A 21,731-nucleotide genomic window follows, 5' to 3' on the forward strand; every position below is an offset into this window, starting at 1 on the left:
GGAATAAGGGATGGAAAATCGTTCCCTTAGAAAGTCTTAAATTTAGCTTAATCTGGGTAGGGAAGGAAGAAAAGGAAGGAAGGGAAGGAGGGATGTATGGAAGTAAAAAAAAGGGAGGAATGGATGGAAGTAAAGGAAAGGAAGGAATGGGAGGAAGGAAAGAAACAGAAGGAGGGAAGGAGGGGGGGAGGAGGAAAAAACAGAGGGAGGGAAAAAAGAAAGGTACTGTCTGTTGGCATTTAAAAAAATTAATGTGTATCAGTCATCCTTCCCTCTCCTCCTTTCGCATTCCCTCCCTTCTCTTTCCCTCTCTTCCCCACTATTCTCCTCCTCTCTCCTTCCTCCCTTCTCCTCTCTTCTCTCCTCTATCTCCCTTTTTCTCTCTGCTTTTGTACTCTCATAAACACAACTACACCCTGCTTAAGGTCAAAGCCATGAATTTGCTGCATGTTGTAAACAACTGGAGGCAGGGGTGACAGGTAGAAGCACAAACCCAGCAAAGCATCTTTTCATAGCAGCATAAGCTTTGACAGTGACATCCCAGTAACTCTCAAAAATTTTGGAAGAGGAGAGATGGAATTTTGTTTTTAGCCATAGCTACAAGTAATAAAGAAGATTCTGCTCTGATTTGCTATTTTGATTTTCTCACAGGGCATACTGAAGTTTATTCAAATATTTATCCATCCAACAAATGTTTATTTCATACCCACTGTGGGTCGGTCGATGCTGTGTATAGAATAGAAAGAAACAGCTTCTCCTCTCAAGAAATGGTGCACGTTGCTATAAGAGAGGGAACCAAAACCAAAATTGTAACACTGTAGCTTATCTGTTTTAGAGGGATTTGTGGGAGGCCACAGGAGCATACCTAAGCAAAGGGAATGAAGAGCGTTGGAGAAGGCTTTTTGGAAGAACTGATGCTTTGTTGAGTTCTGAAAAAGAAAAGGGGTTGGGCAAGTGGAGAAAGAGTAATGACATTTCCAGCAGGAGGAATAGCATCTGAAAAGCTGAAAGACACGAAAAATTTTACCTTAGTGAACTGCAAGCTCTAAAGTCCTGCTAGATGATAGAGTGGGAAAATAGTAGGATAGGAGGCTAGAGAAATCATCAGGGACATCTGCAAAGTGGCTTGGTTCTTGACAGTTACAAAGAAATCACTGAAAGTTTTAAAGGCAGCCAGGGCTTCTCATTCCAATTGTCTTATTTCTGAGAGATGACAGGAAAGCCACATTTAATATACCCCTTGGGGTTGTCAGGCTTGGATGTGACCATCCCCCCACTGAGGGAGAATCATCCTTTCTCCCATAAGTGGACACTGAAGTGGGTTCCTCATAAAGCCAGCACTTGGTAATTAGCATCGAGAACATGGTAACCATCTAAAGGTTTTAAGTTGGCGCTGCCAGAAATTCCTCCAGACCAGCTGCTCAACCCACCAGGAGCACAGCAATGGGATTTCAAAATTCTGATTTCCCAGGCCCACTGACATTGTTTAGAGGGTAGATTCCAGTGCACAGCTGTAAGAAAAAGACAACAGCCTTTTCATAAAGAAATGCCAAGAAATTCAGTGTGGAATCTATAATGGAAACACTTGGCTGCTAGGGCAGTAAGTCCACAGTGTGTCATTTGCTGTTGAAATGTGGAGCCAGCATTTATGTGAAGCTGCTTGGTCCTCACCTCAACTATTGTCTACCGTATTTTTATTCATAATATTCCCCCTTCGTTCATAATTCTGAACCCCTCTCTCTTTAGCTACTGATTTTATTTGTGGAAGCTGTACCTTTTACTTATTTAGCTAGCATTTATTTAATAAAGGGATCTGGGCGGGGCACCGATAGCATTCTCTACTGACATGGCCACAGTACTGCCTCTCTGAGTTATAAACCAATGCTCTTTCTTGATTTGCCTACCAACAACAACAAAAAAAAAAGTAGAGAAATAGTCAAAAGTGTTAGCAGAAGTACCAACGCCATCACTGATACTATTTACTGAACAAGATGACATTATGTTAAAAAAAAATCACTCTATCAACTATATGAACAGATTTAACAGGATGTGGGGACCATTAGATAAAAGTGTCAGAGTCATATTAGAAACCTGATTCAAAGAGATATGATTCTCATCAGGAAGACACTTTTTCCAACATGCATCTTCCCTCCATCCATCTCTTGTCACAGTTTAATGGGCAATCCACAATCACATTCCCCCCACCCCAGTAAGGTAACTTTCTCAATATCACTTACAAGCTGCATTTAAAATTTCTTTCATGGAAAAAAATATGTTCTATATCACATATTATTATGTCACAAGATAAGGATTAAAAGACACCTGCAGAGGAAAGACAGTAACTTAATTCACACGAAGGGGTACACTGTCAATGATAGATTAGCGCCTGACAGGTGGACAGCAGAGGAACAAAAACAGGACAGTGGGATAAGAAGGGGAGCTAAAAAGACATAGGATTGATTTCATTTTCACTTAGCTCTGTTTTTGTCCTATATCTCTTTCTGCCGGAATATTTGAGAAGGACATGCTCTTGAGTTTTAGTTGTGCTTAAATCCCAAGGTCAGGAGTATAATCACTATATCAGGGGGCCCTGTTTCTGACCTCACAAGGCCCAGCAAAATTAAAGGTAGTTGACACCTCCTTTCTTTTCCTAAATCTAGATACGTCGCTTGGAGTTTGGGGTCCTCCTTTTCTCATAGAGGTCATGTTTAGGTGGTTAAGAACCACTTCAGAGCCTCAGGTATAAGCTTCAGGACATGAGTTGGGGTTAAAGAAGAGTCTGTATACTGGCATTCAAGATCAAGTATTGCAAACTTTTCCGTAAAGGGCCAGATGGTAAATATTTTAGACTTTACGGACCAGGCAGTTTCCATCACAATTATTCAATTGTACTTTTGTAACACAAAAGCAGCCATCAATAATATACAAGTGAACAGACATGGCTATGCTATAATAAAACTTTATCTGTGGCACCATAATTGGAATTTTATATGACTTGCATGCACCACGAAATAATATTCTTCTTTGGATTCATTTCCCAACCATGTAAAAAAGTAAAAAACGGTTGTTAGCTTGCTGACTACCAAAATAAGCAGCAGGCCAGATGTGGGCCTCAGCTAACAGTTTGTGGACCTCTGTTCTCGATCAAACAAAATTTGAAAGAGCATATGCTCTGACAATATGAAACAAGTAGGAAGAATGTTCCCCAGAACTTGGAAACGTCTGAGTTAAATCAATTCTAGTAAAGAAATGTTTTCTCCTCTGAAAGGATATCCTCAATCAAATTCCAAGCTAAGATTTTCAAGTTAGAAGCCTACTCTAATGGTCACACAGGGCTCATTTGAAATAGCAGCAATGTGAAGTACAAATTAAAAAACAATTTGTTCTCTTAAATGATTTAAAGGCAGTTTCTACTCTCTAGTTTACAAGATCCATTTTCAGAGAAATACTTTCCTTCCTAAGTTATGCAAAGTCCACTTAAGCTCAGCCCTGGGCAAATTTTGTCCCATAAGTCAAGTTCAGACCAGTGAGTTTTTAGGGAATTTCATGCATTCAGGAGATGAATGAAGAGGGTACATTCGGTTTTCCTTGAGCTTCATAAGATCTGCTTCTCCCAGGGCTTCTTTCTTTTTTTCTAATAAGGAACAGTTTTTCAAAGCGTCTCTAATCTTTACTAATATGATCTGTGTAAATGATTTAGACCCTAGAAACTGACAAAATCCCAATATAAACTATAAAACAGACCTCCCAGAGGATATTAAGGCAGCACAAAAAAGAGGAGAAGTTTTTTTTTTTTTTTTTTTGAGATGGAGTCTTGCTATGTTACCCAGGCTGGAGTACAGTGGCTCAATCTTGGCTCACTGCAACCCCCGCCTCCTGAGTTCAAGTGATTCTCCTAACTCAGCCTCTCGAATAGCTGGGATTACAGGTGCCTGCCACCACACCCACCTAACTTTTGTATTTTTAGTAGAGACAGGGTTTCACTATGTCAGCCGGGCTGGTCTTGAACTCCTGACCTCAGGTGATCCACCCCTCAGCCTCACAAAAAGAAGGGAATCTAAGAGGAACCAACTGTCTCAAAATACAGAAGGTTAGACAGCTCAAACCAAGACCCCCAGAATAACTGAGGGCCACTCTCTTATGATGCAAGACATTCCAAAATGAAAACTGAAGCTCAGAATATTGCTAACAGACATACAGTTGTCTAAATCTGCAGGACACTGACCAACAGGAAAATACCATTTCCAAGAGAAAAACCCAAATATTCAAGAAGGCAAAATTTTTTGTTTTTTGAGATGGGGTCTCACTCTGTCACCCAGGCTGGGGTGAAGTGGTGCCATCCAAGCTCACTGCAGCCTCCGCCTCCTGGGTTTAAGCGATTCTCCTGCCACAGCGTCCTGAGTAGCTGGGACAACAGGCACCCACCTTCACACCCAGCTAATTTTTGTATTTTCAGTAGAGACGGGGTTTCACCATGTTGGCCAGGCTGGTCTTGAACTCCTGACCTCAAATGATCTGCCCGCCTCAGCCTCCCAAAGTGCTGGGATTATAGGTGTGAGCCACCGCACCCAGCTGCAAAAGAAATATTACATTGTTGTCCTGCTAATGTTTTAATAGGGAAAGCATTGGTAGAGGAGGCAGTGAGCAAAACACAACATTTGGGCTGCAGTGGCCTGTAGATGTGGCATCGAGCTTGCCATTCCTAGGTTCTCAGAAGCAAAACTTTCTGAGGAATAGTTTAACTGACCCCATCTCTGTCATTATTCAGAACAAGCCCCTGAAGTGGAAAACCTCACCGTGACTCAGGTTGGCTGGGATGGCCTCAGACTCAACTGGACCGCAGCTGACCAGGCCTATGAGCACTTTGTCATTCAGGTGCAGGAGGTCAACAAGGTGGAGGCAGCCCAGAACCTCACAGTGCCTGGCAGCCTCCGGGCTGTGGACATCCCAGGCCTCAAGGCTGCCACACCTTATAGAGTCTCCATCTATGGGGTGATCGAGGGCTATAGAACACCGGTGCTCTCTGCTGAGGCCTCCACAGGTATCTCTTCCCTTTCTATTTATAGCTTCTATTTTTCCCAGCAGGAAACTGCCAGTGAATCGTTAGACACAACTAGCTTTGGAATGGACATGTTCTCCCACTAGTTATGTCTATGGGGTTTAATTGTGACATGAGGCCATCAGGCTACACGCCCCCAAGGCCACCTTTGATGCTTCACTCCACATGAATGACACCCCTGGGAGTTGTACAGAGCTCAACCTGAGGGAATAAACACACAGCTCCCGTGGAGAGGACCTTTAACTCCATAAACAGCCTCCCTCCTGTTAAGGGACATTAAGGCACTTTATACGAAAGAGAAACAAAATCACAAAATTCTCTCATCTACTGAGGGTTAAGGCAATTCTTTAAGATTTAAAAAAAAAAAAAAAACATTTTCCCATGCCTCCCTCTCTTTGCTCTATTTCTAAACGTTAAAGTGTTGCATGATGCATGTTTATGTTTATGCAAAGAAAGTCACATTTTTTAAGTAATACAAAACTTTTTCTTGTGTTAAAGATTCCCTGGACCTTGTTGTGGGATTTGATCACTAAACTAGTTCTTTGTCCTTCTCCAGGGGAAACTCCCAATTTGGGAGAGGTTGTGGTGGACAAGGTGGGCTGGGACGCCCTCAAACTCAACTGGACTGCTCCGGAAGGGGCCTATGAGTACTTTTTCATTCAGGTGCAGGAGGCTGACACAGCAGAGGCAGCCCAGAACCTCACGGTCCCAGGAGGACTGAGGTCCACGGACCTGCCTGGGCTCAAAGCAGCCACTCATTATACCATCACCATTCACGGAGTCACTCAGGACTTCAGCACAACCCCTCTCTCTGTTGAAGTCTTGACAGGTATTCTAGACTAACTCATTAATTCACTTCCTCCCCTTTATCTCTGCTCAGGAAGAATCAAAGCACTATCTTGCTCTAAACTGGGATCAGCTCCTACAACATTGGGGAAATACCAGTGAATCATCTCTGGTTCTTCCTAAATGTCACATCCCTTATTTGGCTAAGTCCTAGTTGTAGCCCAGTTCCATGGAAAATTCCACCTGCTCTTCCTTTAAAAAAGTGAGAGGTGACTTTTCTTTCAAAGTAAGTTTCAGTCACAATATCAAAAAAGTTGGAAAGCCCAACCTGTAAGTGAAGAAAAAATAGCTCTGAGCTCATGAGTTCATTTTAAGAACACCAAAGGACTCCCCATAGCCCTATTTGTATGTCAAGAATAGAAATTGTGAACAATTCCTAAAACTACTTTTCATTCCCAAAGGCTGAATAGAAAAACCCTGGTTTTAGTGCCAACAATTTGAGTGTGCTCAACACCTGCTGTAAATCATGCATCTGTAATCAACACTAACCAGACGACTCATCCCAACCTTAGCCAAAATGCCATCTCACCTGAATCCAAGAGTGCAATTGCCTTTTTAAGTAACTCAGCAACTCTGTGTCCTAATGCAGAGGAGGTTCCAGAGATGGGAAACCTCACAGTGACTGAGGTTAGCTGGGATGCTCTCAGACTGAATTGGACCACGCCAGATGGAACCTATGACCGGTTTATCATTCAGGTCCAAGAGGCTGACCAGGTAGAAGAGGCTCACAATCTCACCATTCCTGGCAGCCTACGCTCCGTGGAAATCCCAGGCCTCAGGGCCGGCACTCCTTACACAATCACCCTGCACGGCGAGGTCAGGGGCCACAGCACTCGACCCCTTGCTGTAGAGGTCATCACAGGTATATGATCCTCCTTCCAGATCTGAGACATGATAGGAGCCAGCATGCCATTGAAATAGTGAAAATTCTCGCATGTGGCAGAATTCTACCTCAATGTTGTTGGCAGACAGCATGAACTCAGGAGGGTCCATGTTGGAATTCTACCTCACTGGCTAAATAGTCTTGGGAATATGTGTATATATAGATATAGCTCTATAGCTATATATACACATACACACACACACACACAAATATATACTTATATATAGTGTATTTATGCTCTGTATTTTCTTTTCTTTTGAGTCAGGGTCTCATTCTTTTGCCCAGGCTGGAATGCATCGGTGTGACCACAGCTCACTGCAGCCTAGGCTCAAGTGATTCTCTCGACCACAGGTGTGAGCCACCACACTCAGCTAAGTTTTTTGTATTTTTTTGTAGAGATGGAGTTTCACCGTGTTGCCCAGGGTGGCCTCGAACTCCTGGGCTCAAGCAATCCACTCACGTTGACCTCCCAAAGTGCTGGGATTACAGGCATGAGCCAGTGTACCCTGCCTCTATTCTTGGGCATATTTCTTTACACCCCTGAGCCTACTCTTTTCATCTTTAAATCAGCAATGATAACCCTACTTCAGAAAACTGTCACGAGCAGTAAAAGAGCAAATGAATGTCAATGCTTAGCAAAGTGCCTACCCATCATGTAGTAAATATTGAACAGCAAATAGCTAAATTTATCATTCAGCAACAGTCATGATTTTTAAAATAGCGCAGACATGAGGGCTGTGGCACAAAAATAAGATCAGAACTTTCTAGGAAAACCTTATGACTAGCCTCAGAGCCACCAACTAACACCCAACTGATAGGCAGATCTCTACGTAATAACCTTTGGAAGTGATACAGTTAGCTTCTGCTGAAACTATCGAAGACTCTCCTTAACAGATACTCAAAGTAGGGACATGTCCAAGAAAGGACAGCCACCTTCGACTTCAATGCTTTTCATTCAGTTTGGGAAGGAAAAACAATTCCTCTCAATTTTCCACCAAAATGTTCTGCTCCATCTGTTATAGAAAACTATGTGCTGTATATGAGGTTTCTAGAAATAGCTTCAAAAAGGGCTGTGGGGAAAAAGGCCAACTTTTTGGTAATAGGGTTTCTATGCTGAGCCCTAAGCTCGTGCCCCACTCTACATATCCTGCCTTTTGATAATGAAATCCAAATCACCCATTAAAAAAAAAATGTCCTTGCTTATATATAACAAATAAACTTGATGGTTGCTAGAAACTAAACACAATTCCAAAAATCAGGGGGCCAGGTCATATTCCTGTTTTCCTGGAATATCTTCTGATCAAACAAGAGCAAAAAGGACCTTTGAGACAGGTGTGGCCTGTGGGCAAGATGCTCATTCTCTTCATCTACAGTCCACAAACTTTTGTCTTTAGCAGTACAACTGCTTTATGACATCTTCTAAGGAACCCTGCTATGTGACAGATAATGAACAGCTATTCTTAGTGAACCTGGAAGGAAGGGGGGATACCTCCATCCATGTTCTCAACACAGTTCTTCTAGAAAAGCCCCAGATCTATGTGAAACACCATTCGAAAACAGCCCTTCTTAAATGGAAGAAGTTGCTCAGACTCTCACAATGCACTGAATCCTTGGATACCCAAGAACAAGTATCTATCTTTCCCCCACCTTTTTTTTTTTTTTTTTTTTTTTTTTGGTTGAAATCTCTGCAGATAGTTTCCTCCCTAACTTCTAACCCATGGCCACCTCAGCCTTCAAAACAGTGGCTGGGAGATTTCATTTAACCCTGAGGAGTATCCCACAAAGCAGTGGGTTTTTCCAAATCCTAAATCCTAACTTTTCCAATCACCAATAACAACTACATTAAATTTCTTTCTACATTGTAGAAACACTAATAGTGGGTTCTGTTCTGCACAATTTACTGAGAAAAACATGCTCTCTTTTAATTAAAAGTAGGCACATTCATTGCACACAAAGAGCCTTGCTCCGTGATACAGCCATTCTTCATTTAGACACAAAGTACAAATAGAAAAAGGTGAAACAGAAGCAAGCTGAGAACCCAGAACATAACCTTTGATCCCTGAAAGCTGATAAAAGACCAAAGAAAAAACATCATACTTGTTCACAGCTGAGACAGCACACACTTTATAAACCCAGGCAGGTAGCCAGTGGCTAGTGATGAGATAATCTATTTACAAATAATGAAATAAAGCAGGCATTTCCCCCCGAGTAAGAAATTCCAAGGGAACACACTCGAACAATGATAAATTTACCAAGTTGCGACTTATTGGTCCTCGACATGTATCAGTATGTTACTAAGAAGTTGATCAATATCACCATTGAATCATCACGCAATCCCAGGAAACAGCACCATAAGCTCCATTTAAAGGTGAAGAGAGGGTGGCTCAGAGAGAAGCTCAGTGGCATGCCCAAGATTATGCAGCAGCAAATGCTAGTGTTGGGATTCTAATCAAGGACCACCTGCCTCCAACGTCTGCACTTCTAACTATTCCCATTTCTCTTACCCTGACCCACAATCCTACTTTTCCATGTGAACTTCAGCTGCTGGTAATACATGCTCCCAGTGGGTTGTGCATTGGTGCAGATGTCTTTGCCATCTCAAGGATGAACCAGGCAGATGTTCACCTTTCTGGCCATTTTCAACTCCTGAAGAGAGCTGTGGCCGGAGAGCCACAGTTCAAATTGCAAATGCTCAGAGACCAAGAATTAAATTTTTAAAAAATTTATCTTTCCCCTTTCTCTCTTTCCTAGAGTTGGGCTGTGGGATGTTTGGTTTCCTCATTTTTGGTTTGCAGAACTGACAAATACCTTTCTATCCTTCTTCAGAAGAGCTCCCACAGCTGGGAGATTTAGCCACATCTGAGGTTGGCTGGGATGGCCTCAGACTCAACTGGACCGCAGCTGACCAGGCCTATGAGCACTTTGTCATCCAGGTGCAGGAGGTCAACAAGGTGGAGGCAGTCCAGAACCTCACAGTGCCTGGCAGCCTCCGGGCTGTGGACATCCCGGGCCTCAAGGCTGCCACACCTTATAGAGTCTCCATCTATGGGGTGATCCAGGGCTATAGAACGCCAGTGCTCTCTGCTGAGGCCTTCACAGGTACTTTCTCTCCCTGACAATGCTTTCTCCCCAAGGTTCTTTTTTTCCTCTCCTAGAGATCATGCGCAGAGTCAGCATCTCGCCATAACTGAATCCTGTCCATGTGCCTTTCAGTGGCCGGCTGTGCATGCTCAGAGACCTCCCTGTGGGCTTCCTTTGTCCCCATGCCTTTGCCATGTGGATGGTGAATGATGCAGATGTTGCCCTTTCTGATCTCCAGCTCCACCCCCCACCTGCCCCACCTTTCATACTTTACCTGGCTGATTCTACATCTTTTCTGAATGATGAATTTTTGTCTCAGAAATCAGCCAGATGGTTTTAATTCACTTCTCCAGTGCTTGGGTCTAACTCAAAGCCCCACTCTGTGTATATGAGTTCTGGTGGAGCACAGATTATTTACTTTAGAGAGTCCTTTGCTAGTTGGAAATGGTGCTTTCCTATCTCTAAAGCCCTCAAGGATATGGGTACTGTGGTTCTTGCCTTTAAGAAATGTTTCTTTAAAATGCACCCAGTATAATAAGAGAACTGAATTACCCTCCTCCAGGCAATTCTCTCAGATACTGAGTCATTGTTAGAACATCAAATTAGCAAATAGCTAGACCATAAGAAAAAAAAGAAATTACACAATTATGACTGGCGACTGTACCAAAGAGAAAGCCATTCATTAGCACAAGTACACACAGCAGCTTTTGGAACAAGGAATGTCCCGGGCTATGAATGTCAAAGAGCTGATACCCTTTTAGCTCTTTTAATTGACTTTCTCTCTGGATTGTTGGCCTTTGGATGGCAAACTCCCAGCCCCAGACCCAGGAGGGTGCATTACTGTTTACTCGTCGCTCTACCCCTGTTACAAGGCTTCAGTGTTTCCCAGGAGCCTGCTAAAGTCGGCAGCCTTCCCCTGGCACTGTTTTCCATTGCTCATCTTTATTATGTGCCTCCATGGGTTTGAAGCTCGGTAGAGACTATTGTTTCATTTTGCATATGACTTCCCCCTTTTAAAATAATTATTGCAAGTAAACTCTAATGCATACCTGTATATCCCAATTGAATCTAGCAAGAGCATAGCTCTGCATTTTAACCTCAGTCATTTCACTTATTAAACATAAACATAAACCACTGCCTGACAGTGACCCTGAAATGTCTAGAATTTGCAGCTGAGGCTACTCTGAAAGCACCCAGGAATCTTTTATCTGACATCCATAAATCATCCCTTCCCAGAAGGCAAAGTAATCAGCCACCACTTCTGATCTTTCCTGCAGATCTTGTGGTTTGGATGTCCTCAGTATTTTTATGTGTGTATGTTTTTCTTCTTAACAATAGCGACATTCTTGCCACTGATGAATTGGCCTATGGGCGGGAAGGACCCTAATCCCATCTGATCTGTATCTCAACAAATCTATTAGAAGGATCTCAGAGACCAGGAGCCTTCTTTCTTGCTAAAGAGACAGTACTAGCTTTTCAAACCCTGCTCCTACCTGCCCTCTGCACATTTTATTCTTGTGGCTGGGGAAAACACTGGCAGGACCATCTCCAAGACAAAATGTTACTTGTTATTGAAAGGGATGACCTAAACTGCCTTGTCTTGGTTTAGACCTCTTGGTTGGCAATGCAGTACTAGCCTTTTTGACCAGCCTAGCAGCAGTTAAGCGAGGACACGCTATTTCAACAAAATACGAGAATGACTGGCTGGTCCTTGTCTGAAGTATAAAAAAAATACCAAGAATTACACTGAGAAATTGATAATTCCCATTAAGTCACAAAATCAGGAGTCTCAAGTTACCACCTTGGGAGGCTAATGGCATCAGAATTATTTAGCCTTCATTTGAATAGATGGGAGCTCCTTCAAAGCAAAGAATGTCTGTGGGAGGCATCCACGTAATCTTGGTCTCCTTAATCCAATTCAAGAGAGTGGAAGCTGCCAGGACTCATATCTTTTGACTGGTGGCCAGCAACTCTGAGGTAGGGCCCCCAGAGGCATGAGCGGCTGATGTGCAACAGTTCCTGATACGATCATTCAGCGCATCTTCTTGGCTAGGGCCTGATTGCATGTGGCAACTGCATGTACAGAAATCTAATTGCCATACCCTTACCTTCTTTTTTTCTAATTTTTCTTTTAACAAAACTGCTTTTTCTCTCTCTTTGGCACTAATTGGCAACATTGCTTCTTCCATCATAGCCCTGAACTATCAGATCTCTCTACCCAGCAATGGTTCCATTAACAACCCCAATCTTAAAAGAGCCAAATAATTAACTCACATTTATTTGTTTCTTCTCCCCCACCTCTTCCTTTTTCAGCCAAAGAACCTGAAATTGGAAACTTAAATGTTTCTGACATAACTCCCGAGAGCTTCAATCTCTCCTGGACAGCTACCGATGGGATCTTCGAGACCTTTACCATTGAAATTATTGATTCCAATAGGTTGCTGGAGACTGCAGAATATAATATCTCTGGTGCTGAACGAACTGCCCATATCTCAGGGCTGCCCCCTAGTACTGATTTTATTGTCTACCTCTCTGGACTTGCTCCCAGCATCCGGACCAAAACCATCAGTGCCACAGCCACGACAGGTACATGTGCATTCTCCCATTTCTAACACACTCTCTCCACAGTCTTCTTTGCAGGGTGAAGCCACTCCTTCTCCTCGCCCATTGCTGTACAACCCACAGGGCACTAACTCTTCCATGGTGCTAGGCTGGAGTGCTGTTTAACATAACTCTTTTCCAACAGCAGCCCAAATAATGGATTGCCATAAAGTCACCTGCCTGATTTATCGCTGACCAGGATATTTACAGCATAAAATGCAGTTCAGTCTAGGTTGCCATATGGAACCTAAGAAAAGAATTCTAACCTCTGATAACTAAAAAGCTATATAAGAAGAGCTGTTCTTGACTTTGAAAGATGTCTGCCTCAGTCAAAGAGGTCTTATAAATATTTTTTTATATTAGCTTAGTGTCTTTGTCTTCCTCATCTCTTTGACCTTGCAATACCCAAATATCCTAATGATTTAATAATTGTGTTTATGGTGTTGGTTTTTTTTTCCCCAATTGGGAAAATAAAGAGAAACAGCAAAGATTACTTATCAGATGAGTGCAGGAGGCAACCATGCCATTCAGACCATTTTAGTTCCAACATCACCTCTAGAAGACCAGTCCATGCTGTCTTGCCCACAGAATAGTGAATGATAGACTGCAAAAATAAAAGTAGAATAGTTGTGTTTCAAACAAGGGACTTAGTTTTAAAAAAGAATGATGTGCTCTCACTTTAAATTTGTGGTATCTGTGAGATGTGCACTAAGTCAGATGCTCTTTGCCATGCAGTAAAAGAGAACTCTAAGTGAATTTAGAAAGGGGAGCCACGTACATTCAAAATAATATTCTTAGCACATTTTAGACTGTGCCTTCTCTTGAGAGGTAATGAAGAAATCACAAACTAGAAAAAAAAACAAAACAAACACAGGAGAATATTTCCTTATAGTTTACAAAAAGGGGACTCATAGTCTGGGAAATCCAAGAAAAGTGTTGACATTGTAGCATCAAAATTGCCTGTCATTTAGGTCACCCATGGTTGAGGGAGGGTCTGTCCTTATTCTACATGAGGCTACAAATTGTCATCAGGTGGTCCACAGATAAGGCAGAGAGCCAACATTATCCAGTTCCTATCTTAGCCAGATTCAAGTATAAAAAATCCTGGAGGAGAAAATTAGGCAAACATATATGCTTATTTCTCATGGCTCAAACTGATTTTCAACAAAGGACAAATTATTTTACTATTAACAAAGGGTAAAGTCTAAAAATTTATGGATTTAGTCTTATGCGTTTTGATTTTGACTCTATAATGGTGTTTTAAATTGACACACTTTCTTTTTTTTTTTCCTTGCTTTAGTAGCCGAACCTCTTCTTAGCCACTTCACTGTCTCAAACATGACCTGGGGCAGTGTGTCCATCTCGTGGGAAGCTCAGGAGTCTGCCTTTGATAGTTTTCTTATAGAAGTCAGTAACTCTGATCAACCCCAGGAGACCATGGTGCTCTCTGTGCCTGGGGTGTCTCGCAGCTCTGTCATCAACAACCTCAAAGCTTCTTCTAATTACACTGCCCACCTTCATGGGCTGATTGGCGGGCATCGTGCTCAGACCCTGATGGTCCAAGCAACCACAGGTATTTCCTATTATAGCTTCTTCACTCTTCATTGAACTTCCTCTGAATAGCATTCAAAAAATCACTCGTTACCCACTTTTCATCCTCCTAGTTGCTCCCAATCCTTCTCAAATTTGATAGAACCATCCAAATAAAAGCTTTAAAGCTTTAGAATAACTCTCACCCCAAATTAAAGAATTTCAGTGTCAACCTCTTTTTCCTAAATATCCATTCACATCTGGAGTCGTTCTGTTTGTTTGTATAGAGTTAACCTGACTTGCTCTGGTTGAATTTCTAAACCATCCTTTCCTCTGATCTTGAATAATCTTTTCCAGTCCCACCCATTATCATCTTCCTGTGGTCTTTCTAATCAAAGTTTGCATATGTCATGTTCAAAGAGGTATGTGCATGCCATTTCTGCTGCCTTGGTCAGAAAGATCTACACTCTCTTTCTCTCCAGCAGAATTTTTTAAAAATAAGGGTGCCCTGAGCTGAGTATGCTGAGAACAGACACTGAATCACAAATCAACAACTGCATGAGAGGACCCAGTGGTCTTATTTTGTTCTTGAGATTTTTGTCTGAAGACTATCCTTTTTTTTGACATGTACTTTGTCAAGCATGTTTTGTCACTCACAGCTGTCACAAAGTCTCAGGCTCTTCTCTCCAGCCATCATCTTGTCTAAATCTTGGTGCATGTGGTGAATATTCATAGCATTAAATTTTTGAAAATGTTTCTCTTTCCTGGAAGCAGCTACCATGTCAAGGAATCATTTCAGAAGGTTAGAAGTGGTGGGAGAAAAATGCCTCTCATTTTGCATGGAACACTGACCATACCCTAACTACCACTATCTTTCTCTGTTTTTTCTTGCATCTCATTTCTCAGCTTGGTTGCACCCTTTGAGAGACAGCTGGAGGTAAAGCTGACCTCAAGAATCTAAGTCTCAGTCCTGCATGATGAATCTGTTGGCATTGACAGTCTGTCTGATAGCATGAAAAGAATTCTAGCATGCATCCTTAATTTAGGAGATTGCTTCTACAGCAAAATATAGGGAAATAACAGAGTTCCACTTGGAAGATTTTTACCTTTTGTGTGATTGAGGGAATTTGTTGAGGTTATAGCTGAAAACAATTGCATTGTTACCTTCTCAAACTAATCGATAAGTAGGAAATCCTAAGTCAATGCTAATGGCTGTATACTGCTTCTAAACCAAATCCTTTTTGTTCTTAGAGATTTTATTGCATCGAGTTATGCTGTACAATTGTGCAGATAAAGTTTATCAAAATGAGCCCCTTCTTTCCTCCAAATTTTGGAGCTGAAGCAAAATAACTCCCAAGACCTTAGTGTGCCTCTTCCCAACCCTAAATCCTGATCTTAATATCTGAATCCTTCAGTACTCTCTAAAGTACAATCTGGGTTGTACTTATTTTAAAATTAGTTTTATTTGATAAATGAGCATTTAGGAGACCAGCCCCATAAACATCTAGCCATATAGGCCTCTTAACATTAAATGAGTTGCTCTCAAAACTGAATGTCCAGATTTTAACAGAAAAGAGATATATCACCCCAGGGAAACCATCTGTCTGTCCAAATTATCCAATAAGTGAGTTTCCTAAGCAGAAAATTTAATGCCTAACTTCAAGTTGTTCTTTCACTTTTGTATTCACCAGGAATTTCTAATGGAAGCCACCTTCACCTTTATGGTATTAAAGAGTGAAATATAGATTTTTCTACAATGCACATTAAATACTGTAAAAAAATTTTCTTATATGGATATTAGCCTTTAATTTGTGCAACCAATAGATACTAAAAAGAATACTAAATAAGGAAACTCCAAAGAAGCATTTTCTAAAGCATGTTCACTGGAACACCAGCTCCTTGAGATGTTCGAAGAATATTCCTCAGATAGTGTATGCATTGATCAGTAAGTTTATGAAATTATTGGCTAAAGAAAATGAAATAGGTTTATTTACAGAAGCAGCCTGTCAGAGCCTTTAAAATGCAAACCCGCCTTGTGAATCTCTATGGTAAGATACAATATTCAGTGTTTACCATGCATACTTAATCATAAAGCTGTCTTTTCTTGGAACATCTTACAGGGCTTGTATTCCCATTACAAACTTTAGAAAATGTAGCCTTAATACCCTTCACATTATTCTGATCTACCACTCTAATGGCTTGTCTTCTCTTCTTCATACATGACTAGCAAATGGTGGTGTCTATGCTTTAAAAGAGCACAAATCTAAAAAATAAAAATAAAAAATTAGAAAAAGAACACAAATCTATGCCCACAGAGAAAGCAATATATTCTCTCCCATCATATTCAGTGCAGGTGTAGACACAGCCTAACATACTACCTCTTCTGCATATATTTGGAGATATCAGTGCTTTCATGTTCAATGGCTACATTCTGGAGAAATCTGCTTCCTCTAATAATGTCTCTCTCTTTCTTTCTACCCATGTTCCTTCTCCTTTAGAGCCAGAGCCACAGTTGGGCACGCTAATTCTTAGCAATATTACTCCAAACAGCTTCAACATGTCATGGACTACTCAAGCTGGGCTTTTTGCAAAGATTGTTATCAATGTGAGTGACACTCACTCACTGCATGAGTCCCAGCAATTGACAGTATCAGGAGATGCAAAGCAAGCTCACGTCACAGGCTTGGTGGAGAACACTGGCTATGACATCAGTGTGGCAGGGACCACCTGGGCTGGGGACCCCACCAGACCCGTCACTGCCTTTGTTGTTACAGGTACTCAATCAGAAGTTCTCACTTGCCTGTTTAAAACTCTAACACAGGGAGAAAAAGAGATAAGTCATCTTAAAGGAAAATTCAACCAAAATACACTCTTCACTCCAAATGTACACTCTTTTATTTTTGATGGACAAATAATAATTGTGTATATTTATGGAGAATAATGTGTTGTTTTGCAATACACATACATTGTGGAATGATTAAATCAACCTAATTAACATATCAATCACCTCACCTACTTTTTTTTTTTTTTTTGCTGTGAGAATATTTAAAATCTACTCTTTTAGCAATTTTGAAGTCTTCAATATGTTATTATTAACTATGGCCAGTCACCATGCTGTGCAATAGATCACTAAAACTTATTCCTTCTGTCTAACTGAACTTGACCAACATCTCCCCTTTCTTCATCTCCCCAAACTCAGTTGCTGGTAACTACCATTCTACTCTGTGCTTCTATATGTTCAGCTTTCTTAGATTACACATGAGATCATGCAGTATTTGTCTTTCTGTGCCTGGATTATTTTACTCTGTACAATGTCCTCCAGGTTCAACCATGTTATTGAAAATGAAAGAATTTTCTTTTTCAAGGCTATGAAGTATTCCATTTTATATATCTATATCTATATAGATATAGATATATATACATGCACACACACAGAATATATTTATAAATTATATAAATATATATGCACGCACACACACTTTTTTTTATCCATTCATCCATTGATTGACACAGGTTACAATACATTATTCACGATAGCCAAGATAATACATGTAAACTTCTAAGTAAAGAGAAGGCAGATACTATTACAAAAGAGAGGTCTTTCACAGCTACCCTTAGGAAGTGGAGACAATGTTCTCAAGAGTTGTAGAAAGCTTTTAGGTTTTTTTGTGCCCAGTTTTATTGGCTGTTTTATCCACAGTTTAGAGATTCTGCCTAAAAAGTGAATCCTAAGTTAGTAAAGGCCTAAGATAGAAATTCTGCTCATAAATCATGTGAGGTAAGGCAGTTCATGTATGTGCCCCAAAAGCATAACCATCCCTTTCTTTAAAAAATAATTCTTCTTAAAATTGACAATACAGTAGATTGATGAAGGTTCACCCTCAGATGGCAGATAAATTCCAAGTTTAATTAAGCCCTACCCATTCATTAAACTTGACTTCTTGAACATTTGCCAGTGTTCAGTTTGGCAAATGCTGCTAAATGGTGGCAGCCGAGACTGCAAAGGCAAAGGCTGCACATGGTGTCAGTTTACTAAATTTCTAGCCCAAAAAGCCTCAGACAATATTTAGAAGTCTCTTGCTTTGCATTAATGGTAATCTTCAGAAGACAGACTTTGCCATCTGATTTTTCACATTAAACCAGGTCTCTCCCAGGGTCTAAATTGCCATAACTAAGACATATTAATTAGTACAATTAAATATTTAATTATAGGCAACATGGCATCCTGGAAGAGTGAGGATTTTGAGATCAAACTTATGTGATTTCTAAACCTCAGGCTTTTAGTTACATAACTTTGACAAGTTCTTAACTTATTTGAACCCTAATTTCCTTATGCATGGAGAGAGGATACCACAGGTACTTCTGGAAGCCTTGTCTCATAGATTAAACGGAGTGGATGAAATTTAACTGCCTAGCATCCAGTAGGTATTTTATAGACGCTATGGTCTTCCTACCATCTCCCAACATTATTGGGAAAGTGGCTTTCTTAAAAATAACCAATAAGCCTAGATAGAACAATAGACCTATGCAATCGTGAATTCCCTCTCCTTTTTAAGAGAACATTGGATGTGTTTTAATATAAGATTAAAAAGTGATTATTTTTTCCTATCCAGTTACCTAATGTGAATTAAATCATTCAGACGAGTCTTCAAATGCAGAACACGGTAATTTCTTAAGGGAGTGAGACAAGGAGGAACAAGATGAGATTCTCACTGCTCAGGAGGGGAGAAATGGCCACAGATCCCATCAGGCTATTGCTTGTAGCTGCCTGCAGGACCTCCCACGTAACAGAAGAAAGGGAAGCTGAGAGAGCTGGTCTTGAGAATCCTAGATCCAGTTACAGCATTGTCTCAGCTAATCCACCATGTGAAAAGATTGCATTTTAAGAGAAGCATATTAAAAAAGAAAAAAATGAAATAGGAGGAACTCTTAAATAACAAGCCCATGATTGACTAATTAGCCTGAATGCCCTCAGTTTCATTGGAATTCACTGCTTTGATGGCATGGAGGTGCAAAGAGGCCAGCTATCAAAGAGAGATGCCACTTATCTAAACAAAATCCAGGAACAGAATTTGATACCCTTGTCTCTCAGACCAAGATTGTTTGCACAGTACAAACGACTTCATCTTCACCTTTGATAGAATTATGATCATTGGGAAATCTTTACATGGAAAAAAATGCCTCAGAATAAACACCAAGTATTTCCAAATAAGTACAGGAAGTCCAAGCCACAGCAAAATTTAGATCTCTATTCAGGGGATGAAGGCATTCATTCCCTCATTAATTCAGTCACCAAACACTCCTTTTTTAAACATTTTTCTTTACGTCTCATGGATTAGACCCTGAGCATTAACGAATTAATGCAAGAGGATTTATCTCTTTGAAAGTTTCCATTTAGCTGCAATGGAAAAAGAAGTCTCTAAACTAGATGCAGCTAACTTTGAAATTTCTGTCTCCTTTTCTTTCTTCTGATTAAAAAAAAAAAATGCATTTACCATTACTATGGGTTAAAAATAGACAAAAACTAGAAAAGAGATACTAGACCTTCTCCACTAATCCTCCTCATCCCTCAGGATTGCCATCGCTGATTGGGGTTGGCTTTGGGTATGGAAAGAACATAGAACTTGGAGTCAGAAGACCTGGCTGGATCTCAGCTTAGGCACCTAGTAGATGTATGACCTAAGCTAAGTCATTAACATCTCTGATTTTTTTAGATGTGATTGGAGTTGGAAGGCAGGTAGCAATATCCATCTTACTGTATCATTCTGAGGATTAACTAGGATAATGATGTGAAGCTTTGTCAATTGGGAACTATTAACAGAAACAGCCAACATAAACTCCCTTCTTTTGGATATCCCAATGTGTGAATAGGCCCTTTAACACCTGAGAAATCAGAATGCCTGGGACCTACATGTTTGGTGAGTGAAGAAAGGAAGGTGAATGAATGAAGAAAGGAGGGATGATGACAGAGCTTACTAAGACCCAGATGTGTCCTTGTTTTCTAACTTTATCCAGGAAAATAAACAGCAAAAGATTAAGCAAATCTTTTATTTTCTTAGTGGGTTATAACCATGAGCTATTAACTTTGACATATAAACAAAAAACTTACCTCCTCTTTTTATTTCAGTTTGTGAGGATATGGTACTAATTGACTTCATTAATTTGACTCAAAATGTACACTAGAAGAGGGATAGAAACATATGAAGTATACTGAAAAAAAATTATACTTGCAAAAAAAAAAAAAAAGCGGAAGGCAGTGGGAAGTAGAGAAATGGATCCAAATTCAACACAATGTATCCTGTTTGTATAGAGAACTACATAGCTTTTGGAGTCAGACCCAACTAAAAACTTTGCTCTATCCCTTACTAGCTTGTGACTTTGACCAAATCAATCAACCTCTTTGAAACTCAGTTTTCTCACATGTAAAATGAGAATAATACCTACTTCACAGGCTATTAAGAGAATTGCACAAGAAAACACTATCTGGCACCCAATAAGCTCTTACTGAATATTCATTTTCTGAGCATATAACACAAATTGAATGATGGAGTTGGGTATCTATTGGTGTTCTTGGAAACGTGTGCTATCCTGACAGAGTCAGTGCTGCTAACCTGAGTAATTTTCACTCCTCCCTTCTTTCAGAGGCTCTGCCCCTTCTGGAAAACTTAACCATTTCCGACATTAATCCCTACGGGTTCACAGTTTCCTGGATGGCATCGGAGAATGCCTTTGACAGCTTTCTAGTAACGGTGGTGGATTCTGGGAAGCTGCTGGACCCCCAGGAATTCACACTTTCAGGAACCCAGAGGAAGCTGGAGCTTAGAGGCCTCATAACCGGCATTGGCTATGAGGTTATGGTCTCTGGCTTCACCCAAGGGCACCAAACCAAGCCCTTGAGGGCTGAGATTGTTACAGGTATTTCAAATCAAGTGAGCCATTCGTTCCTCTTCCTGGTCCCCTCCTGTGTAACCTGTCTCCCAGATCGCCATGACTTTAACATCTTTGTTCACATTCCCTCCTTAATCCACAAATGTGGTCTGCTGTTTCACGTTCTCCCCACACTCCCTCTTATCATATGTACCTAATGAACACTTCCTCCTCTCACCCCAGAAATGAGAAGGTCGAAATATTTCCACTTTGAATTCAAAATTCTTTAGACCATGTCTTGTTCACAGCTCTTGTGTGCTTATCTTATATCATCTTCCCTGGTGATCAACCTGGCTGGACCCCAGCTACATTTCAGCCTTCTCAAAAGAAATATACCAATGAGTATATTTCAAAAACGTGTTTAAAACCTATTTCATCTCAGAGTCTCAACCGTGATCTTAACACACTTACCCAGTGGGCTCATGATTGGAAAACCAAATGTGAACTTATTTTATTGGTAATCACTAATATAGAGAGATTCTACAACACAGACTAAATCCATAATATTCTCAAGACTAATGATTCCTACAGAAATTAACAACTCTACCAGTCGAAAATCTGTGTTTCTCAAAGTCTGTCTAGAGATTACTAGCTCCATAGAATGTTCAAAGGTCCTACTTGGTGAGGAAATTCCACGTTCAAGTAAGTTAGGAAAGATTGAGTTAAAGAGGATCTTAAACTGCAAGCCTCAGAACATCCTAACATGCATTATCTCCAAGAAGTACTTATACAGGCAGTATTTTCCAAACTTATTTGACAATGGATAGTTTTTAAGGAAGAGGATCAAACAGAAATAGTACGCTC

General features: G+C 40.7%; 1 protein-coding gene across 7 annotated transcripts in view; it reads left to right on the forward strand.

Annotated features, from left to right (window-relative positions):
- The window catches only part of TNC (tenascin C), a 94,329-nt gene that overhangs the window by 46,011 nt on the left and 26,587 nt on the right, over positions 1-21,731 (forward strand). Inside the window, exons 11-17 of one of the 7 annotated variants that reach the window (XM_064378524.1) lie at positions 4,769-5,041; positions 5,616-5,888; positions 6,495-6,767; positions 9,615-9,887; positions 12,183-12,455; positions 13,771-14,043; positions 20,643-20,915. In XM_064378524.1, coding sequence (XP_064234594.1) covers positions 4,769-5,041; positions 5,616-5,888; positions 6,495-6,767; positions 9,615-9,887; positions 12,183-12,455; positions 13,771-14,043; positions 20,643-20,915 — 1,911 coding nt within the window. The remainder of the gene's footprint in view (positions 1-4,768; positions 5,042-5,615; positions 5,889-6,494; positions 6,768-9,614; positions 9,888-12,182; positions 12,456-13,770; positions 14,044-20,642; positions 20,916-21,731) is intronic. The other 6 variants (XM_064378531.1, XM_064378541.1, XM_064378562.1 and 3 more) reach the window with 6 other exon arrangements.

Source organism: Aotus nancymaae, unplaced genomic scaffold (genome assembly GCF_030222135.1).
Source record: "Aotus nancymaae isolate 86718 unplaced genomic scaffold, 86718_ANA_hifiasm-v0.15.2.pri h1tg000003l, whole genome shotgun sequence".
Classification (NCBI taxonomy): domain Eukaryota; kingdom Metazoa; phylum Chordata; class Mammalia; order Primates; family Aotidae; genus Aotus; species Aotus nancymaae.